This window comes from Drosophila suzukii, chromosome 2L, assembly GCF_043229965.1.
Source record: "Drosophila suzukii chromosome 2L, CBGP_Dsuzu_IsoJpt1.0, whole genome shotgun sequence".
Lineage (NCBI taxonomy): Eukaryota > Metazoa > Arthropoda > Insecta > Diptera > Drosophilidae > Drosophila > Drosophila suzukii.
The window spans coordinates 6,881,555-6,900,441 of NC_092080.1; the positions used below are offsets into that span (position 1 = coordinate 6,881,555).

The 18,887-nt window shown below is 40.0% G+C and overlaps 3 protein-coding genes and 1 long non-coding RNA gene across 10 annotated transcripts in view; 2 read left to right on the plus strand and 2 right to left on the minus strand.

Moving 5' to 3' along the window:
• Positions 1–1,037: 1,037 nt before the first annotated feature.
• Positions 1,038–2,481, plus strand: LOC136116656 (uncharacterized). The gene is made up of 2 exons (XR_010653688.2): positions 1,038–2,070; positions 2,147–2,481. It is a non-coding gene; the product is annotated as an uncharacterized lncRNA (long non-coding RNA).
• A 732-nt stretch (positions 2,482–3,213) lies between these two features.
• On the minus strand, positions 3,214–5,637 carry LOC108021704 (serine/threonine-protein kinase RIO3). Its single transcript, XM_017090540.4, has 3 exons — positions 5,344–5,637; positions 4,571–5,285; positions 3,214–4,513 (listed from the first exon to the last, which is right to left on the minus strand). Exons 2-3 carry the CDS (start codon positions 5,282–5,284, stop codon positions 3,395–3,397), a joined length of 1,833 nt encoding a protein of 610 aa, XP_016946029.3. The 5' UTR covers position 5,285; positions 5,344–5,637; the 3' UTR covers positions 3,214–3,394.
• Positions 5,638–5,954: 317 nt separating this feature from the next.
• On the plus strand, positions 5,955–12,442 carry Cf2 (Chorion factor 2). 3 transcript variants are annotated; one of them, XM_017089654.4, is made up of 4 exons: positions 5,955–6,169; positions 6,534–7,810; positions 8,664–8,842; positions 10,204–12,442. In XM_017089654.4, the coding sequence occupies exons 2-4, from the start codon at positions 6,624–6,626 to the stop codon at positions 10,377–10,379; spliced, it is 1,542 nt and encodes a 513-aa protein (XP_016945143.3). In that variant the 5' UTR covers positions 5,955–6,169; positions 6,534–6,623; the 3' UTR covers positions 10,380–12,442. The 3 variants fall into 3 exon arrangements, with proteins under 3 accessions (XP_016945143.3, XP_065719838.2, XP_070850373.1); XM_065863766.2 differs by having other exon boundaries at positions 5,956–6,169; positions 8,664–8,758; XM_070994272.1 differs by having other exon boundaries at positions 5,956–6,169; positions 6,651–7,810; positions 8,664–8,758.
• A 532-nt stretch (positions 12,443–12,974) lies between these two features.
• smog (G-protein coupled receptor 158 smog) overlaps positions 12,975–18,887 on the minus strand; it is a 33,825-nt gene continuing 27,912 nt past the window's right edge. Inside the window, exons 9-15 of one of the 5 annotated variants that reach the window (XM_036812718.3) lie at positions 18,618–18,686; positions 18,158–18,559; positions 17,348–17,542; positions 16,069–16,250; positions 15,591–15,702; positions 15,201–15,221; positions 12,975–14,896 (exon numbers count right to left, since the gene is read on the minus strand). In XM_036812718.3, the coding sequence (XP_036668613.3) occupies positions 14,699–14,896; positions 15,201–15,221; positions 15,591–15,702; positions 16,069–16,250; positions 17,348–17,542; positions 18,158–18,559; positions 18,618–18,686 (1,179 nt within the window). In that variant the 3' untranslated portion in view covers positions 12,975–14,698. Of the gene's footprint in view, positions 14,897–15,200; positions 15,222–15,590; positions 15,703–16,068; positions 16,480–17,347; positions 17,543–18,157; positions 18,560–18,617; positions 18,687–18,887 lie in introns of those variants that run through there. The other 4 variants (XM_036812720.3, XM_036812719.3, XM_036812721.3 and 1 more) reach the window with 4 other exon arrangements.

Consider the following 18,887-nt stretch of genomic DNA (forward strand, 5'->3'; position numbering starts at 1 on the left):
ATCTTGAAAAGAGACTAAAAATTTAAAAAAAAGTTTTAGAAATCTTAAAGATTTCTGTTAAAAAAAGAAAGGGTTCATCCTATTTTAACCGTTTGTTCCTTAATGGTATTTTTGGCGATTTGAAAAAAAAACATTTTTTTAAGTTAAAAAAAAATCTTTTATATTTTCGAAACCCAAACTTTTTTTGGGGTGTAGTTCCAACATGAAAATTAATAATGCAAATAAATTGTTAACTTTAAACGCGCAAATTCCAGTCTGCGCACATCCCGTGTGTGCGAAAGTGTGTGCATGTTGGCGGGGAGGGGTGGATGGGTGGGTTGGGGGGAGTAGGGTGTGCGGAGTGGGGAGTGGGGAGTGGGGATGGTCTGGCGGCAGCGACCACTTGAGGTCAGTTCGATCACGATCGCGTCGGCAGAGGCAGAGGCAGCGACTGAGGCGGTGGCAGCGACGTTGGCAGCGGCACCGCAGCAGCCCCAAGATCACGACGAGCCTCCTTCGAAGTTTTCGGTCTCTGCCTCTTCCTCTTCGCACTGTCAAGTGGCGCGTGTGTGTGAGTGAGTGGATACACTTGGAGAAAATACGCAGAAAATAGGCTTGTACCCATAGGACAAGTCGCTATTTCAGAGAGTACCTTGTACTAAAATTGGAATGAAAATAGTATTTTAAACTTAAAGTCATATAGGTATATAAAAAGATTCGTGGCTTTCGAAATTTTGAAAATAAAATTCTAGGTACTAGGATTTCATAATACCAATCAATCAGTTATAATTGTTAAACCATTTTCACATAACTTCAGTTGGTTTTAAAATAGGTAAAATAAAGATGCATCGAAAGATCAAAGTTTTCTTCTAATCACCCTATCGTTTTAAATGAAATACCAAAAACTCGGTCTTGTTCTCAAAGTTTCAAACATGTTTTTAAAATAGTCTAACAAAATTTTGAAACTTTAAAAAATGTTATTAAGCTTCAATAATATTTAATAAAATTTTTGAAAAAACCAAAGTAAACCTAATCAAGTAATTTAAAATCGATTTTTTCTCTGTGAGCCTAATTAATTTCATGCCTAGGTCAGCCCACTTTTTCACCCAAGAAGTGGGGACTGGACACTGATGTTTGGAATTCGAGCTGGAGCGCCTGATTACATGCCTGGCACATTTTAATTGATGATCCAAACGCAATGTCTGAGTTTATAGCTTTGTTTGGTATTTTTCTCTCTCTTTCGTTTGCCTTTTTTGCACACTTCTTTTTGCCTGTCTTTATGATCATTGCTTTGACTTGTTATTCGCGGTTTTTTATTTGTCCCGCAATGAAAGCTGGTTTCAAGTGCTACTCCAGTTTCGAAATTCCCTGAAATTCGTATAATTTCTAAGAAATCTCCATAAGAGATAGGAAACTTAACAGATCGTTCGTGACTAATAACCTTTTTTTGAACAATATAACATCATTTTTAAATACTTTGAGATCTTCCCGAAAGCTCCCGTATTATTCTAAAATAATTTTCCAGTGCTTACCAGTTTTTATTATTTCTTTAAAATCGCTTTAAAAGGCATGTGAACCTAATTTTTTTTCTAAGAAAAGATAGGCAATTGTTTTAGTTACATTGCTCATAAAAACAAACTTCTTATGAATTCGCAAGACCTTATCAATGAAGACCTAACCTGTCAATAAAGATTTGTGTGGAAATATTTATAATTGCATTCTAATCGTCTATTTTTGCAGTGTGACTGCAAGAATATACCCATTTTTCAATTCCAAATGCGTATGACACATTTATTTCACAACAAAATTTTGTTTTTATTGGGGATAAGAAATAATCATACGTATATGCATATGGATGTATATTCTTTTGTAGGCTTGTATATTTTTTACAATTCTGTGTCGGATGCTCCAACTCGTGTTTTTCGTGCGTCTATTTTCAACTTCTATCCCCACGCCACTTTGTTCGTCTTCGGGTCCTCCTCTTCGCTTCCTTGCGTCACCATCGGTCGAAGTCGGGCCCCCCTTATAGCGCCTATGTGTGGGTCCCCAGTCTTACATATACCCGCACTCAACGGCAGGCACAACATATATGTAAGTATACATAATTTCAAGCATATAGCCACTCGTATCACAATTTCAAGAGACGCTAATAGAAGATGCTTTTCAGATCTGTTGTTGCCAACGTCAAATGTGCTACGTTCAATCAGAAATCAAAAATAAATAATATTTTCCACTTTCAAGCGCCTCAAGTAAACAACAAGTATGCTGATGCTTGCAAAGAAAGTTCAATTTTGATTGACTGCTACACAACAAGATCCAAAGCGAATCAGTTCAATTGAACTCAAATTGCAGATGAAGGTGACGGAAACGGAAATACGGTGCCAACGGTTTTCGCTTTCGATAGCGATAACTTCATATATCTTTAAAAATGCAACCATGTCTATTGATCCTTAAAATTTTTCTCAAAATTTAATTGATTAAATAAGTTTATAATAAGTCGAACAGTAATCTATTACAGAAAGCAAAAATAGATTTCATTTGTGAACATAATTTTCCAGGTTTTGTAATAGGCTGTCTATTATTTCATCAAATCAGAACAACTATAAAGTGGAATATATATTGTTTATAAATTCCCGTATTGATAAGGAAGGGTAATCCGAAACAGACTTTGAATCGCAAGCTCCACTGAACCTAGCACAAGCTATACCAAAATAATATATACGCACCGAACTGCCCGCAACTGGATTCTGACGTCACACTTGAACTGCTATATCCCCCAAAGTCCAACCTGCTAACGCATCCAGACTATACAGATCTAGAGCATATAGCTCCGACAAATCAACAATCCCCAGCGACGTGTGCACTGAGCATGGAAATTCTGTACGTAATCATCTGATCGGGGATTCGATTGAAACGACAAATCTCCCAATTAATGGGGAAAACTGCGCACCAAATGAGTTCAATTGCCGGGTTAGCTGATTCGGAAGATGGGCGTGGCGCGTGTGGCCACTGAGGCCTGACATTTGCATTAATCTTAATTGATTAATAACAATTCAAGATCAAGTCTATTGGTGGAAATATCCGTAACAAGTAGAGTGCAGCAAATGCAAAGTGGAGCGGGCGAAAAAAGAGATCTCTTACGGAAGACTTATTTAATAGATTTTGAAGGTTATTAAAGACGCCTGGACATTGAATATTTGTCTTGTTCATCATGAAGATTAAAAATATAGACCATTGTAGGCGGAAAACTAAATAACTTTATTCTTGTTAAGAGGGAACTTTTATAGTCAAGAGCCTTGACTATCATCATAGTTTTTCCTTTGGAATTTTACAAATTCAAATAGAATTGCTGTGGCCAAAACCGTTAATATCAATTATAAACTAAACTAAAAAAAGGGGCTACACTTTGAAAGTTTCAATGATTGGCAGTTTTGTTAACTTTTTCCTTGTCGTCATTATCATTTTCGTTGCCATCGCTTTCCTGATCCTTATCCGTGTCGGTTTCATCATCGTTATTAGCCTGCGTTTGCTTGAGAGCCTTTTGGGCCTCGCGATCCTTCTGAGACTTCTCCCAGGCCAGCTCAAAGGGGTACTCCAGGGGCTTTAGTTCGTCGGGGCACTCCTCCTGATTCGGAGCTGTTGCCTGGTTGATGGAGGCTCCACGCGTGTGGATCTGCTCCAACTGGGCGGCATTGTGGACCTCTGCATTGAGACCTGTAATGAACTCAAATAGCTGCTCCTTGGTGTAGATGTTGGGCAGGCCGCGTCGTTCAAAGAAGTTCACAATGTTGCCGCAATCCCTCATCAAAAACTCCAAAGCACTGGGATGCTTTGGCTCGACACTCTGAGCCACGTCTATAAACCAGCACTTGCCCTCGAACCAGAGTATGTTATATTCGCTCATATCGGCATGCACCAACTTTGCCTCGTTATACAACTTGTGCATGGCGGCCACAATCTCCTCGTACGCGCAACTCAGCTCCGCGGCACTCAGCCGAGCATCCTTTAACTTAGGGGCCGCATTATGATTGTCGCCTATGAACCGCATGACCAAAACGTGCTTTTTCAACACTACCACATCGGGAACGTTTAGTCCAATGGCCTGCATCCTCATCAGGTTATGCATCTCCTTCTCCGCCCACATGTTGATGATCACCCGATGGTTTTGCTTGCTAAAGCGATCCTTGAACCTATAGTCGTCCTTGATGTAACGATCGCGCTGTTTGAACTCATTGAGCGTGGTCTTAAAGATCTTAATGGCACACTCCTTGGGCAACAGATGGGGTGGTACTAGCACACCACTCTGGTGTCCATGCTCATTGCTGCCCGTGTAATTCGAATCTGAGTTGGCGTGCAAGATAACCGCCTCTTTGCCAGTGGAGATGATGCCGTTGATCTGCTCGAGCACTTGGTTGTTGATCAGCTTATACAGCAGCAGACGTGTGCCGGCATCCAAACCCATCTCGGCGGTGGCCACTTTTTCATGTTTGTCAGAGCGACCACGACGCGAGTGGGCTCTCAGTTGGTTGAACACCTAGAAGGTACATTTAGGTCCAGGTAACTCTTGGTAAATTGTTTCTCTTTTTCTCACCTTGTTGGACAGCTTCATGTCGAAGCCGGCGGCATCGCCTGTGGGAAACTCCGGCGGAAAGGACATCACCCGCTGCGCATTGCGCACTGCGCACAGCTGCGGATCGTGCTTGGTGATCATCTCACCCTCCTTGTTAACTTTAAAACCACACCGTGGAATGGACTCCAGCTGTCGTTCGTTGTCCTCAAACCGGTCCCAGTCGTGCTTCAGTTGCTCCAGCTCATCTTCCTCGTAATCCTCTTCGGCAGTGTCGTGCAGGAACTCGGCGTCACCGTCGCGCAGGAACTTATTGAGAGTAACAGTGACCTTGGACTGCTTATTCTGCTGCCGCTCGATGCGACGCAGCTCCTCGTTGTACTCGTGATCGAATTGGGACTGCAGCAGCTGGGCAATTACTGCATCGCTGTCCTCTGGCAGCTCTATGTCCGCCGGTGGAATTCCGTCGTTGTTGAGGAGCGTCGAGTAATCTTCCCACTCCTCGCTATCGCTTTGGTTCCTCAGCGAACTGCCCGCCACATTCGAGTAACTGGCGGCAGGCGGGGATGAGGCTTCCGCGCCCCAAATGGAGGCCATCTGCTGCTCTGGCTTATTCTCCCTTTCTGTGTGACGCTGCACCTCCTTGTCGTGCAGCTTGTGGGCATATTGCTCCGACATAATATCCGCCAGGTTGACCTGCTGCACTGGTTCGCTGCTCTTGACCCATGGTGACGACATTCTGCGCAGTTGGTTGGGAAATCAACATACATAGAAATTTGGACTGAGATTCGACAAACCTTTTGGCACTTGGGTTGACAAGATCGAGATCTATATCGGTGGTAATTGTGGCAGTTTGCGAGCCAATAAACAAACAAACCTCTGTCAAAATCCCGACCAGCAGGGAATTGGAAGTGGATTTGATGTGTCCCCGTTGGCGGACAATTGATTTTTAATGCGCAATCGAGGCGCACTTTAAAAGGAAAGCTGATGCAACTGTGTTGCAATTGTATTTCCTTATTATTTCACCAAGAAATTCCTTTTTCCTGTGGTTGTGAAATTATTATTTCGTTAAAGGGACAATGTGCCGGCCACCGCCAAAAATACCAAAACGCTTTTAAAAAGTGGCCAGATAAGGCAGGCATTTCCGACGTTACGGCAGCTGGTCTTACTAATGAGCCGCGAACAAGTTTTTACTTCAAATTCTTTGATTTTCCGCCGTACAATTATTTATCTTCTGTACTAAAATAAATAAAATTAGCTGAAAAGGCGCAAAACCAAAGTAATTATTTTAAAATCTAAAATATGGCAGGGCTGCCAGATGCGGCATCAATCGGCGCTGCCACATCAGGTCTGCCAGATGCGAACTTTTAGAGCGGCGTTGCCATCCATCGTTTCGATGCCAGTACTCGATACTTTTTGTTGTAGTTGTACATTTTTCGCCAAAAATAATAATAAAAGTGAAAAATTTTTTTTGTTAATATACGTTTTTTTGTTGTACAAAGGAGAAAATGTTATTAAACTGATTGGCCGCCCCAGCGTTTTCGTGACCCCCGCTCCAAAAAGAAGAACAACAATAAACGGCTGCCAGCAACAACAAGGTGCAGTTAAATATTGAGTGCGCTGGTAAGAAAGATGGAAACAAAACGAGAGACCGAAAAAGCAATCAAAATAGAATTCCGAATTTAGAATATGACAGACAGAGAAAAAAAAAATTTTCAATTCGAACGCATTGCCGCTGCTGCTGCTTGTGCTGCTTCTTCTTCTTGTTCTTGTCGTCTTCCTCTTCTTCTTCCACAGCCGCTGTGGGGGGACATTGGGGGTCAAATGCAGAAGATCGGGGCGAAGATTTCGTGAATTTGTGATTTCCGATTTCGTTCTTGCTAATTTGCGATTGCCACTGAGACTGGAAGTCACCCGCACATACACACACACACAACACACACCGCTTCTGACCGCCTGTAATTATTAATTTTCATTACTCCTGCAGCGCATCTCGCCTTCTTTAACCGCCAATTGCTCCTGCTCCTGCCCACTAACTCCAAAAAAAAGCAACAAAAACAAGCAGCGAGGAAGTGAAATGATAAAGTCCACCACGAATCCACAGGAACAGCGTCTGCCACGCCCCGAGGATCAGCCGCCACCGCCGCCGCCCCCCTCCTCCTCCACCACCACCACCAGCAGCAGCAGCACCGCCGCCCCTGCCACGCCCACACACCAAGTGGCCACCGTGATAGCCAACATGGACACCCTGAAGACCGCCTTTCTGCCCAATCTCAGCATGGATCCCAATGTGCACGTGTCGGCGCACTATTGTCCCATGTGCCACCAGCAGTTCGAGAGGGCCCAGCACGTCGCGGAACACATGCAGCTGTGCCACGGGATCACGCTGAATGCCCAGGGTGCCATCGCCACGCTGGAGGCACAGCATCCGCAGGCACAGGCACCACCACAGCACCACAAGCCCAGCCATCCCTGCTTCAATTGTGATGAGAAGTTTGGCAATGCCGTCGATCTGGACGAACACCAGAGGCTGGCCCATCAGACCTCCGCCTTCCTGGCCCGCTGCCTTATGTGCAGCATCTATGGCATCCACACGGCCACCCAGCAGCCCAACGAGTACAAGTGCACGCAGTGCGGAACCATTTGCACCACAGCCATGTTGGCCGCCGGGCAGCAGGGCTTCATGGAGCAGCAGGAGGCGGCGGTGACGCCCGACGACCAGCTGCCGGCGATGGCGCCACGTGATATGAGACTGACGCCCGAGGAGCAGCACCACCAGCAGCAGCAACTGCAGGCGGAGCACCACCACCAACAGCAGCAACAACAACAGCAGCAGCAGCAGGAACTGCTGGAGCAGCAACAACGAGAGATGCAGGAGCAGGCGCAACAGCAGCAGGTGCACCATCACCAACAGGATCAGGATCTCTCCGGCGACCAGGTGGCGTTGAAGGTGCCACCGCTCACCGTCAAGCTGAACAAGAACGCCAATGGCGGGGCCATTGTGGCCCATCCGCAGGTCATCATCAAGGAGGAGCCACTCAGCCTGAGCGACAGTGGCGATGTGGTCAACTCAGTGCCCGTATATGCCATACAAGCGAATCCCGGTGTTCCCGCCACGGCCAGTTCCGGTGTGCTCGTCGGCACACAAACGGTGGCCGCCGATCTGGCGCACAAGATCCGGCACAAATGCCCGGACTGCCCGAAGACCTTCAAGACGCCCGGCACGCTGGCCATGCACCGCAAGATCCACACAGGCGAAGCAGAGTAAATCCATTTTATATGCATCCTACTGACTGGGTACTCCGGCAATGTTAGCTATTTATTTAGGATTTTAAAAGATCTTATAAGGATATCCAGTTGTTTATGGATTTAGGATAATCCACAAAGATATGTAGTAGATTTTTCAAGGATCTATTAATGTAAATTCAAGTAAGGAGTCTGTCCGATAATGTTAAGCCAGGTATCCTGGAAAGAAAGGTATTTTTTTTTAGAGATATCAAATAACCAAAATTCTATTAAAGTAGATTTTTTAAAGTTTAATGGAAATCTCAGTGATACAATGATAAATCAGTGATAAATTCAATCTTAAAAGGTTATAAGGCCTTCTTTTTATTCCAAGAACTAACTTCTATCCAACATTCATGTTAAACTTAACTCTTAAAGATTATTAGTTATGTGGTTTTATAGCCCGACAGTTACTAAATCATTGCTGGAGTACCCGGTATTCATTCTAAGGCCTCTTCTGCTCCAGCTCAAAGGGAACCATCGACTATTTTTGGGTCTCCCTTTGGTGCTGTGGCGGGAAGATCGCCAAGCTAACCCTAATAATCTTACCACTTGTATATATATTATTTTTGTTTTCCTTCGGGGCCAGCTGGGCGCATGGGCGCGCCCTCGAAGCTTTTGGGACGAGGCCCATGCGTTCGTGTGTCGTTTGTTTTGCAACTTATTTTTATATCGAGTGTTACTAATAATATAATTCGAATTTCTTTCTTTTCTCCCGCGCCCGCTCTCTCTCTCTCTATCTTTCTCTCTTCTCCGTTTCTGCGCGTTATTTTGTGAATATGAATATGAATATAATTCTTAACTCTCGAATCTCCAATCGCAACTCCGACAGCGCCACGCCCAAAGAACGCCCCTACACGTGCTCCTACTGCGGCAAGTCCTTCACTCAATCGAATACACTAAAACAGCACACTCGCATACATACAGGTGAGAAACCATTTAGATGTGGCTATTGTGGCAGGGCGTTCACTGTTAAGGATTACCTGAACAAACATTTAACGACTCACACGGGTGAGAAGCAATATTTTTCAAATCAATTCAGTCAGTCAATCAGCTCTCAACTCAATCAACTCAACCAATCAATCAATCGACTCTTCAACCAATCAATCGATCAGATTATTATCACCTCCGGGTGATGATGAGAAAAAAGCAATACTCAAAAAAGAGAAACCTCTGTATGCAAGTCCATTTCCATTTGCCATACACAAACTCGCTCTCAATCTCTATCAGTCAATCTCAATCTATCAGTATCAATCCAATATCAATCTCTCACCTCTGCCAGCGCCGCTGCCGAAGCTCGATCACCTGACACGAGCCGCCGCAGCGCCTGCGCAGAAAAGCACGCTGAGAAAGACGGCGAAAATTGGCAAACCCAATAGCCTTGATAAGGATCTTGCTAGGACGTCACTTGCTATAACTCAGTTCTTGGAATTTTACCTTTGAAATGATCAAAAATCCAGAAAAAACTCTTTGATTTAAAGCTGGTTGTAAACGATACAGCGGCTACATTTTGAAAAACCTTTTCATGTTTAGAGCAGGCTCCTTCTAGATATCCTGATTAAAAAAGACATAATTTCAAAAAATATAACATTATATTTTAATAATACCTCATTTCAGAAATTTTAAAATTATATTTTAATAATTAAAATGAAAAACATATTTAAAATACCAATAACTCAACAAGCTAATACCCAATGAGTGATGATAAACCTGCATTATTACAAGCAAATAAAAAATAATTAGTTTCGATTACAGCTGAAACTATAAAAAGATTTGCATTAAGATTGCCTCTTACAAAAATGTTTATTTTAGATTATAATCAACAGACTAGCTTACAGTTTTAGTTTCTAATAACGCAATTGTTTGATTTCCAGCAAGTGACACTCAGGGCCTTGAATTTTTGCCATCTTCTCCGATTAGCAACAAATAACGAATCGTATGAGTCACTGTTTACATGCCCTCACAGAAATGAATACGAAAACCGCAACTATGATTTAGCAAGCTTTCTGTGAGGGTAGCAAAGCAATATGATAATCCAAATCCGTATCGCCCGCCGCCTCATCTCATTACGTAATAATATGTCTCGAATGCATTTTAACAAAACACCAACCAAATATATTTATACACACACATTTAATAATATAATCTTATATATAGTTTGATTACGTGCAAGACCTTATTTGATATGCATACATATCTACTGTATCCACACATCAACCACTCAATCAATCAATCAATCAGTTCAAACCAAATCAAATCAATCAAACCTTTGGTACTGCACGCACCAAGCAAACTGGCGTTGTGCTAGCGACGAGTGCTAACCGAGTATCCCAACTTTCTTCGTCTCGCCAATCCTGTTGGCTGTTTTGCAGGAGAGAAGCCGTTCCATTGCGGGTACTGCGAGAAGTCCTTCAGCGTGAAGGACTACCTCACCAAGCACATACGGACGCACACCGGCGAGAAGCCGTACACCTGTCCGTACTGTGACAAGCGCTTCACGCAGCGCAGCGCCCTCACGGTGCACACGACCAAGCTGCATCCGCTCTAGGGCAGGCCAGGCGGTGGCCGCCAGATACTCGTTCCCGCCCCAGCCGCTCCTCCTCCTGCTCCTTCGGATGCCCCGCCATCGCACTTGTCGTTGTCGTCGACGTCGTCGTCCGCCGACTCGGATTCGGATCCAAAGAAGCCATCTACCACAGCGGCCGCGGCATCGGCATAGAGGGCATAGAGTTCCAGCGGAAACGGAAAGCGGAAACGAGATGAGCAACCCAAAATGAAAGACCTTTTCAAAGACGAGACACACTCACACACACGCGGGAGTTAACTGATGCGGATGCAACGCAACCAACGACTGGCAAATCTCTTCACAGTGCTGCTAGATTAAATTACTAAATTAGATACTTTCATTTCGGTTAACAAAGAAGGAGAAACAAAGTTGTACTAAATTAGCGTACAGTTCGTAGAATGTTTAAGTTATTGCAATCGATTTTTGATTTTTATTATTATTTGGTTATGTAGATGTTTTGCAATTTTATTTTTATACACCCCTATGTATATCGTATATAATATTTTGTTATTCTATGAGATTTTATATGGTGACTCCTTAGCGCACACTCACTTACGCGCGGCGCTATACACACAACACGACACACCACAAACACACATACACATCTATTATTTATAAAGAGAGAAAATATTTTTTACTCATATACTTTGTGGCAATATTATTATTACGACTTCCTAAAATTGTTTGTAAATGTTATCGAAAACAGCAAAACAAAGAAAGGTAAACTCATGTCTACGCGCAAAACTTAAATTATTTCTTAAATTATAAATTTATTATATTCGAACTCAAAACAACACAAAATTATTTATTCTACATGCAAACCCTTTTCAAAATTTCAACTCATAGAGGAAATGGTGAAGAACCCATACGAAATTTAGTCATTTCTCAATTATCTGCACTCGAGCAGGATCTCGTTTGTTTTGGCTTTAAAAATTTATTTACTTTTAATTACTAAATGATTTAATCATTTTAGCTTGTTTTTATTGAAGAATGTTAACCATTGTTTTATTTTTAAAATTATTTAAGTTGAAAGCGCTGCTTTTGCTTGTTAAACTAAACTTAAAAGTGAGATTGTATAAACAAAAAAGCATAACTAGAAATTAATTTTACAAAATTTGCATTTTTTAACGCAAGACAAAAAGTATTTAAGACAAATCGAAATGAGAAATCTACGCTAAACGCAACACAGCTTTATGCGCCAAACTAGAAGATTAAACAAATTTAACATAACGATCTACATAATTGATACTTTTGATAAAAAAAAAACTAAAGTTGTTTTTGTAATATATATAAATATGGATTCAACATTTTTACGACAACTTAAAGGCGTTTTTTAAAAAAGCAAATGGATACTTGCAAGAGTTGCACGTACTAAACCAACTAAAACTAAAACTGTAGCAAAACCAAAACCATGTACATTTTTATAACATAGTGTTATATAATTATAAAGTATACAAATATATAAACCTGTATCTAATATTAATGCATAATACACTCAAACAAATTGTCTACCTAATGGCACATAGCACAGCAACAAACGATGCGCAGCGCATGTAAAACCAAAATAAATTCTAAGTACTAAACTATTGTAATTCTTTAAGTTTTAAATAAACCGAGATGAGTTGACGATCAAAAGTAAACAGCAACAGCTAAATCCAAGCTTAACTAACCGCAACACAAACGAAAACAAATTAACTCTGCTGTAAGTGACTACCAATGATTGAATGGCGTCATCACGAAACTAATCATGTTGAATACGATACGTACTAAATACCGACTAACTATTAGATCTTAGCCACGAATCCAAAAACGAAGCCAGACAACAGACACACAAACACGAACGTCAGCAAGTGAGTAAATAGAAATTAAATTGTAATTAAAATTTATTATTAAATATATAAATAGATATTACGACTATAAATGTATGTACTTGCAATCTAAATTTACGTGACAAAAACTAGCAAATATTCGAGCAATATTTCAATTTAAAATATATGAAAAGGAACTATATATACAAAATAAAGTCCAACCATGTAGAAAGATTATATATGAAAACGGAAGAGGGTCTTTTGGATGAGAATTTGTAGTAAAAAGGCCTCCCAGGTGTAACACAATTAAATAAGAACTCGTGTTTTGGTTATATGTTCTAAATTCTTTTTTTAATATTAGCTTGTTTTAAATGCAACTTGTCCGTTATACGTCAAAATAAAAAGGGAAGAGAACAATGCAAAAGGGATCAAATCGCTTTTAGTGTTACCAGCTTGTGGTTGGTCAAGAATTTTTTGCTTCTGAAAGTATGAAATTGGTATTTTTCCATAGCTTTCGTATTGGTAAATGATTAAGCCAGTTTATAAAATTAAATAATGCTATACATAGGATAGGTAAAGTTGGTCTCGCTGGTTTTTGTAAGGTATCTTTTTAAAGGTCTACCTTTGTCATTCGATTATTTTATTATTATTTATCTCCAGTTCTTATGAACAGGTGTCAGTCATGAAAATTATCGGATTTTAAATGCGTCTAGAGAGGATTTAGACTCGCAATAGGATCCCAACCTATCCATACCAAGAAGTAAACGACTTGTTTGATCATTTAGTTTAGTTTATTTAGTTTTTGTTTTTCCTTTTAATTACAATGAACGAATATTATGAACACTATCACACTTTCAAAATGTATTCCGTTTCTTTTCAAATCGTTTTTTGTAGTTTCCTTTGCGCTGAGCCACTAATTTAGTTTGCCTCTCGGTTTTCTTTTATTGTAATGCTGATTACACTCATATATATGTATATATATTTATAAATAATTTAAGTTAGTTATATGTTTATGTATATCCCATAAATATTTTTTTTTACACAAACTTTTGATCAAACGCAACCAAAAGTTGGTTTTTTTATTTTAATTATCATTTTGGGTTTTGCTTTTTTTTTGTTTTAAATGCTCAATTTGTTGCATGCATGCTGTAAGATTACCTAATTTAACCATTTGCCATGTTTTACTTGCTATATATTTTTTATAGTGTATATAGATATACTTTTTATAACCCTTATAAATGCCCATGTAACTGTACTATAGGTTTTCTATGGACTTGTTTTCCCCCATTTGCTTTTTATAACGATCGCCTCCAAAATTTATTGCGTACATTTGAAATGTTTTCACTTTGTGTTTTTCAATACTCTAACACGAACTTTTTGTTTTGAGAATAACGAATTAAAGATGCTCTGGATTCGGATCTGAACATTTTCGGAGGAAATCTATTAGTGTAATAATACTTGATACAGAATTTGTTGGGCTAATGTCGTAAAAAAATGTACTTAAGCCTCTATTAAGCATTGTCCTATGATTTTCACTCTCGATCGGGAACTCTGTGTCTTGAAAATGTAACAATTTGCTTTTCTCTCTGCACTTCGTCTCCGTACAGTGTGTATTTACAAAAAGTTTACCCCGTTCGGTTTTTGGTTGGAAATGAGTGGGAACTACAAGTATACAATATATAATACAAATTTATTTTAGTTGGTAAGATTAGTAAGACGTAAAACGTTCGATAGTAATGAGGGAATTACTAGTTTTAATGCCTATAAGCTCAAATTTACAACTGATTATTCACTGTTTTAAAAATGATTTTCGCTGTGTTTCCACTCATTCAATATCTCTAGCCATTGTACAGGTCTTGTAGATAGTGTTTGGATGGTTCGAAAACAATGGACAAATAAATCGAGTGTTAGTAACTATTGAGGAACTTAGTGGTAAACGAAAAACACGAGTATTAGGAATAGGATTATATTTCTTAACGTTTGTGGCTTTTGTTTTTACAGTTTTATCGTTACCTACACAGGTGGGCTCTGTTTTACCGCTCTACCGTTCGTACAACTTTGATCTATCAGTGATCCCTATCATCGAAATCAATCGAACTCAAGACTGAGAGAAAATCAACAAAGTAAAACCATCTAAAAATTTATAAAAATTTTATAAAACTTGACTGCTTTCGAGGTTTTTTACTTTTCGTCTCATTAAAAATAAAGTAATGTTTGTTATTGTTTGTATTTTTTGTGTGTTGCCTCTTCTTTTTCATTTTCTTGCTGGTTTTTCTTTCATTGCGAAATTAAAGTAATTCTTTTATTGTTTGTATTGTTGCGCTATATAATAACTATTTCTCACATACATGTACATATTATCTACATATACCAACATGTATCGTACCGTTAAATACTTATATACAAATATCTTTGATCGCTGGAATATCGGCTAGCTTATCCCTAGGGATCTTGCGAATCGGTCTTCTTAGTTGGGGTTCCAGTTCCTGTTCCTTACTTTGAGTGCGAGACAACGGAGTGGGAGACCATCGAGTGGGAGAGCATTGAGTGGGATACGCCCGATATTTCCGCATAGGTGTCCGTGGGTCCTTCGGCACTGCAAACTGAATCCTCGGGCGTTCGGGAAGGTTCCGCCTCGGTGATCTCAATGTCCTGATGGTGCTTGTTGCTGCGGTGTTTGGCACTTAGAGCCTGCGGATTAAGGATATATTAGATTGGAATTTTATCAACTGGGTAACTGAAGTTTTTCGTAGTATCGTGTGCAATCTGCTTTTTTTTTGGATTTGAACATGAAGTGCTATCTATGGACGGACACATGCACACACGCAGACACACAAATTGTTTTCGGGTTTATCGGGGGACTTGGGGTCTAAGTTTATAGACAAACGTGCGAGAAGTTATTTTTATTTCTTTTAGGGGTTTATCTTACAATCACAACACAGATTATTTTTTATGGGGTTAGGTTTTAGGTTAATGCTAGGCCGACAGTTCTTACCTTATCCTTGCTGCCCTTTTTCTACATTGAACATTGGTGGTTAATGTTTTGTTTGGTTTGGTTGTGGTGGGATTCGAATATATTGTACATAGTCATGACAAAAACAATGATATTTATAGATGTATTAATATTAGTGGCAAACAATACTAAGAGTTCACATTGGAGGATCAAGAGAAGTAGAGAGACGGAGACGGATAGAGAGACTGAGGAGAGAAAGATCTAGGGAGCTTGGGATAGGCAGCAAAAGGCTTTGGTTTGAAGAGTTACAGCAATATCGATCTGGGTCACTGAGTCCTACAGCCCGGTCCCCCACTTTGGCCTCTGCGATGTCATGTACAGTGAGCACTATGGCTGGTGGACTACACTGCGGATGTGGTGACCCCGACTTACCTGCAGGGAGAAGCGGCGGTGACCCGCCTTGCGTCCGCCGCGTCGCTTGCTGATGTGCGGATTATCCTGCCTGAGAGTCTTGTTCTTCATAATCTCCAGTTGCGTGTACAGTCTGGAATTGTCAAGATAAAGATGTAGGATCTATATATGAATGTTTGGAAAAACCCCTGCAGATCCTCCAAATTAACATGATCACTACTTGAAAAGGCTTTCGAAGGTTTTCAAAATGTAATGTAACATCTAAGAATTTTCAGTCTTTACCAAGTTTCTTCGTATGATAATGAACTTGATTCTTTGATAAATGCATTTTATATTCCTTAATGATAATCTTACATGTTTATTTCTATGAAAACTTTATGCTTAATAGGGGTATGCGTTTTTCACTGCCTTCCAGTTCGAAATAAAGGCACTTTTTAGGAAATTCTAGATACATGTAATCTCTGCAAGGGTATAAAAGCTGTAGGGACTAATATTTTACCTTTTGAGTTCAGCGCGTATGTCCTCGGGACTCATTTCGGATATGGTCAGCTCCCCGATGTCCGGATCGCCCAGACAGAGCCCGGCATATCCTCCGCCCAGCCGCTGGCCGGCGTCGTGTGACGTACCCTTGAAAGCATCCACAGGTAAACGTATTGATAGATCATACGCTAGCGAACGAACCTGCAAGCTATGAAGATGCAACAAACACCGCAAACCACACTCAGGAAGTCAAACGAAAAATGTAGAACGGAAACGGAAATGGAAATGGAAACGGAACTCAAGGTAAGAGAGAGCAAAAAACCGAATAGAATAGATCTGTGCTGGAGAGTATGTATTTAATATGTATATAGTATGTCTGTAGTTTGTGGGTGGTGGGTGCTTATTGGTCGTGATTGTATCTGTTGTGGTGCTGGAAATGAAAAGCAAAACAAAATAAATCAAAAAAGAAACTCAAAAGTACAGAAAGATGGACGTTAGCTATAAGAGGACTACTTAGACAGAGAATTTCAGTTTTAAGATTATTCGGTTGAGAGACACAAAGACAGAGAAAGTTACAGTGAGGTAGAATTTTGGAAACACTAGTTTGGAATTTTTTCTGGTATGCATATTGGGAATTTTTGATAGGAAACCGATTTTTGTCATTAGTTTGTAGTTTGATGTGTTGTCTTGGAAAAGTCATGCAAAAATCAACGCTAAACATGCAAATAAATAAGCGTGCTAGTTAATTCAAGTTGAAGTGCAATACAATCAAGCAGAAATAATAAGAGCTAAAAACAGTCGAACATTCTTAGATAAAACGAGACACACTTGCAGCAACTTCATAGCTTGACTAAAGTTTCAATTCAATGTTAGCTTAATACTAAAATTATGTTAATTTTATCGATGAAACCAGAACAGAAACTAAAGATAACCATAACCAAATGAAATAATCAATTGTTTTAGCAAAAGCAACAAAGCTTTTCGGTTGGGTTTCCCCATTTTTTCTGTTTTTTTTTTATTATTTTGTGTTGGCTAGTTATTAACAAAAATCGTTTCCTCAACCAATGTCTATACCAAATGCGGATTTCGATGACAAAAATGATGACCACGTCCGCGACAGACAGCACAAAGTGAATGGGATGGAATACTCTAAGCATATATATGTATATATTTGATGTCCAACTAGGACGCAACAGTTCCTAATTAAATCTCAATGTGTTCAACACAAAAGCGTACTCAAACCAAGGAAACCAAGGGAAAATAAGTAAATTAAAATGCTTCGAACTCGTATCGGTTACCTGTTTGTGTTGATACCACAACTTTGGCACAAATATCAGACCCAAGGCGAAGCTGTTCGTCAGTTGGGAGCGGATGAACAGGGCCAGCAAAATGGCGCTGGGACTCATTTCCGGCAGGTATACAAAGCGCAGAAAGTAGAAGCTCGACGAGACCAGGAACTCCAGCGTCAGGGCGGTCACCAGAAATTGCCGTTCCTAAAGGGGGTCGAAAGGAAATAGCTGGTTAATTCTGTTGACCCATCTAGGGTTCCTTACACAACGCCTCTTAAGTTTAGTTAATTATTTGAGACTATATTGAATATATTATTATTTTTCTTTTATCAAAGTCTCTTAAAATAAATACAAGCTCTGAATTAAATCCAAATACCATCTTTAAAAAAATATTTAATATCATCCAATTGATCAGTTCGATCTGATTGTTAAGACTTTAAAATAAACCTTAGTAACTTCTTAACAGAAAAAAAAATCTTATTAATTCTAAAAATTAAGAAAATAAAATAAAAATAAAAATAGTAATACATTTACATATGTATGTATATATTTTTGTAACCTCTAAAACTATTTATGTAAACAAAAAAAACTGTATTTTTATAAAAACTGAATTTTACTTCCCATAGTATATATAAAAAATAAATTTTTCAAAACCGTTCAATCAATTTGATTGTAAAGTCTTTATATTAAGTCTCGGCAGCTTTAAAAATTTTTTTAAATTTTTAAATGATAAAAATAATGATTTTTAAATATTATTAAAAATATAACATGAAAACCAATTATTCTTAATATTTAAGGGAGCAGAACTCCATCTCTTACCCGGAACTGGGTGTTGGCATTCCGGCTGGCGATGGACAGGTGCAGTCCGAAGCATAGGATGAGCATCTCGCTGGTCTGCGTGACCAGCTCCCACTTGAGCGGATGGCAGGTGTTCGTGTCCGCCTCCCGGAGGCTCTCCAGCTGGGCGCTTTCCAGGAGGTCCAGCGACGAGGCCGTGAAGGCGGCCATGTAGCAGATGACGGCGAAGACCATGGTGCCCAGATACTTGAGCAGGTCCACGTCCCTCAGCACCCAGCGATGAGCCTTGCGGGTGCGGAAGTCCACCAGGTGGCGGTACAGCTTCAGGATGATGGCGCCGTAGCAGGTGATGAAGCCCAGTTCCCGGAGCCACGGCTCCAGAAGGCAGCGCTCGGTGGAGGCGGGAAAGAAATGGACGGCAACCTAAAAGGGAATATGTTGGTACAGAAAAGGGGGGTACACTTTCTGAAGGACCACTCACAGATGCATAAAGTAAAACAATGCCCAGCAGTATCGTCTCCAGCACAGTCCACATGCCCGAGGCAATGGCCTGAAAATATTAAAATATTATTTAACGAAGATACATAAGAAACATTTTGTATTAGTTTTAGAAATGTAAAATATAATGTCTTCCTAATTGTTTAGAGCCATAAAGATCATTAATAATGTATTATGTTTTATAATAATAATATAGTATGATGTGATATAATTCTTTCTTACTGTTCAGAACGATTAGAATTTAGAATAATTT

What these genes read in the sequence shown, in the direction of transcription:
- LOC108021704 (XM_017090540.4), bottom strand. Translation starts at nt 5,284, where the DNA reads ATGTCGTCACCATGGGTCAAGAGCAGCGAACCAGTGCAGCAGGTCAAC. An exon ending in ACATGAAGCTGTCCAACAAG is followed by an intron (nt 4,514 to 4,570) that starts GTGAGAAAAAGA and finishes TGTACCTTCTAG; the next exon opens with GTGTTCAACCAACTGAGAGC.
- Cf2 (XM_017089654.4), top strand. Translation starts at nt 6,624, where the DNA reads ATGATAAAGTCCACCACGAATCCACAGGAACAGCGTCTGCCACGCCCC. An exon ending in ATCCACACAGGCGAAGCAGA is followed by an intron (nt 7,811 to 8,663) that starts GTAAATCCATTT and finishes CAACTCCGACAG; the next exon opens with CGCCACGCCCAAAGAACGCC. An exon ending in ACATTTAACGACTCACACGG is followed by an intron (nt 8,843 to 10,203) that starts GTGAGAAGCAAT and finishes GCTGTTTTGCAG; the next exon opens with GAGAGAAGCCGTTCCATTGC.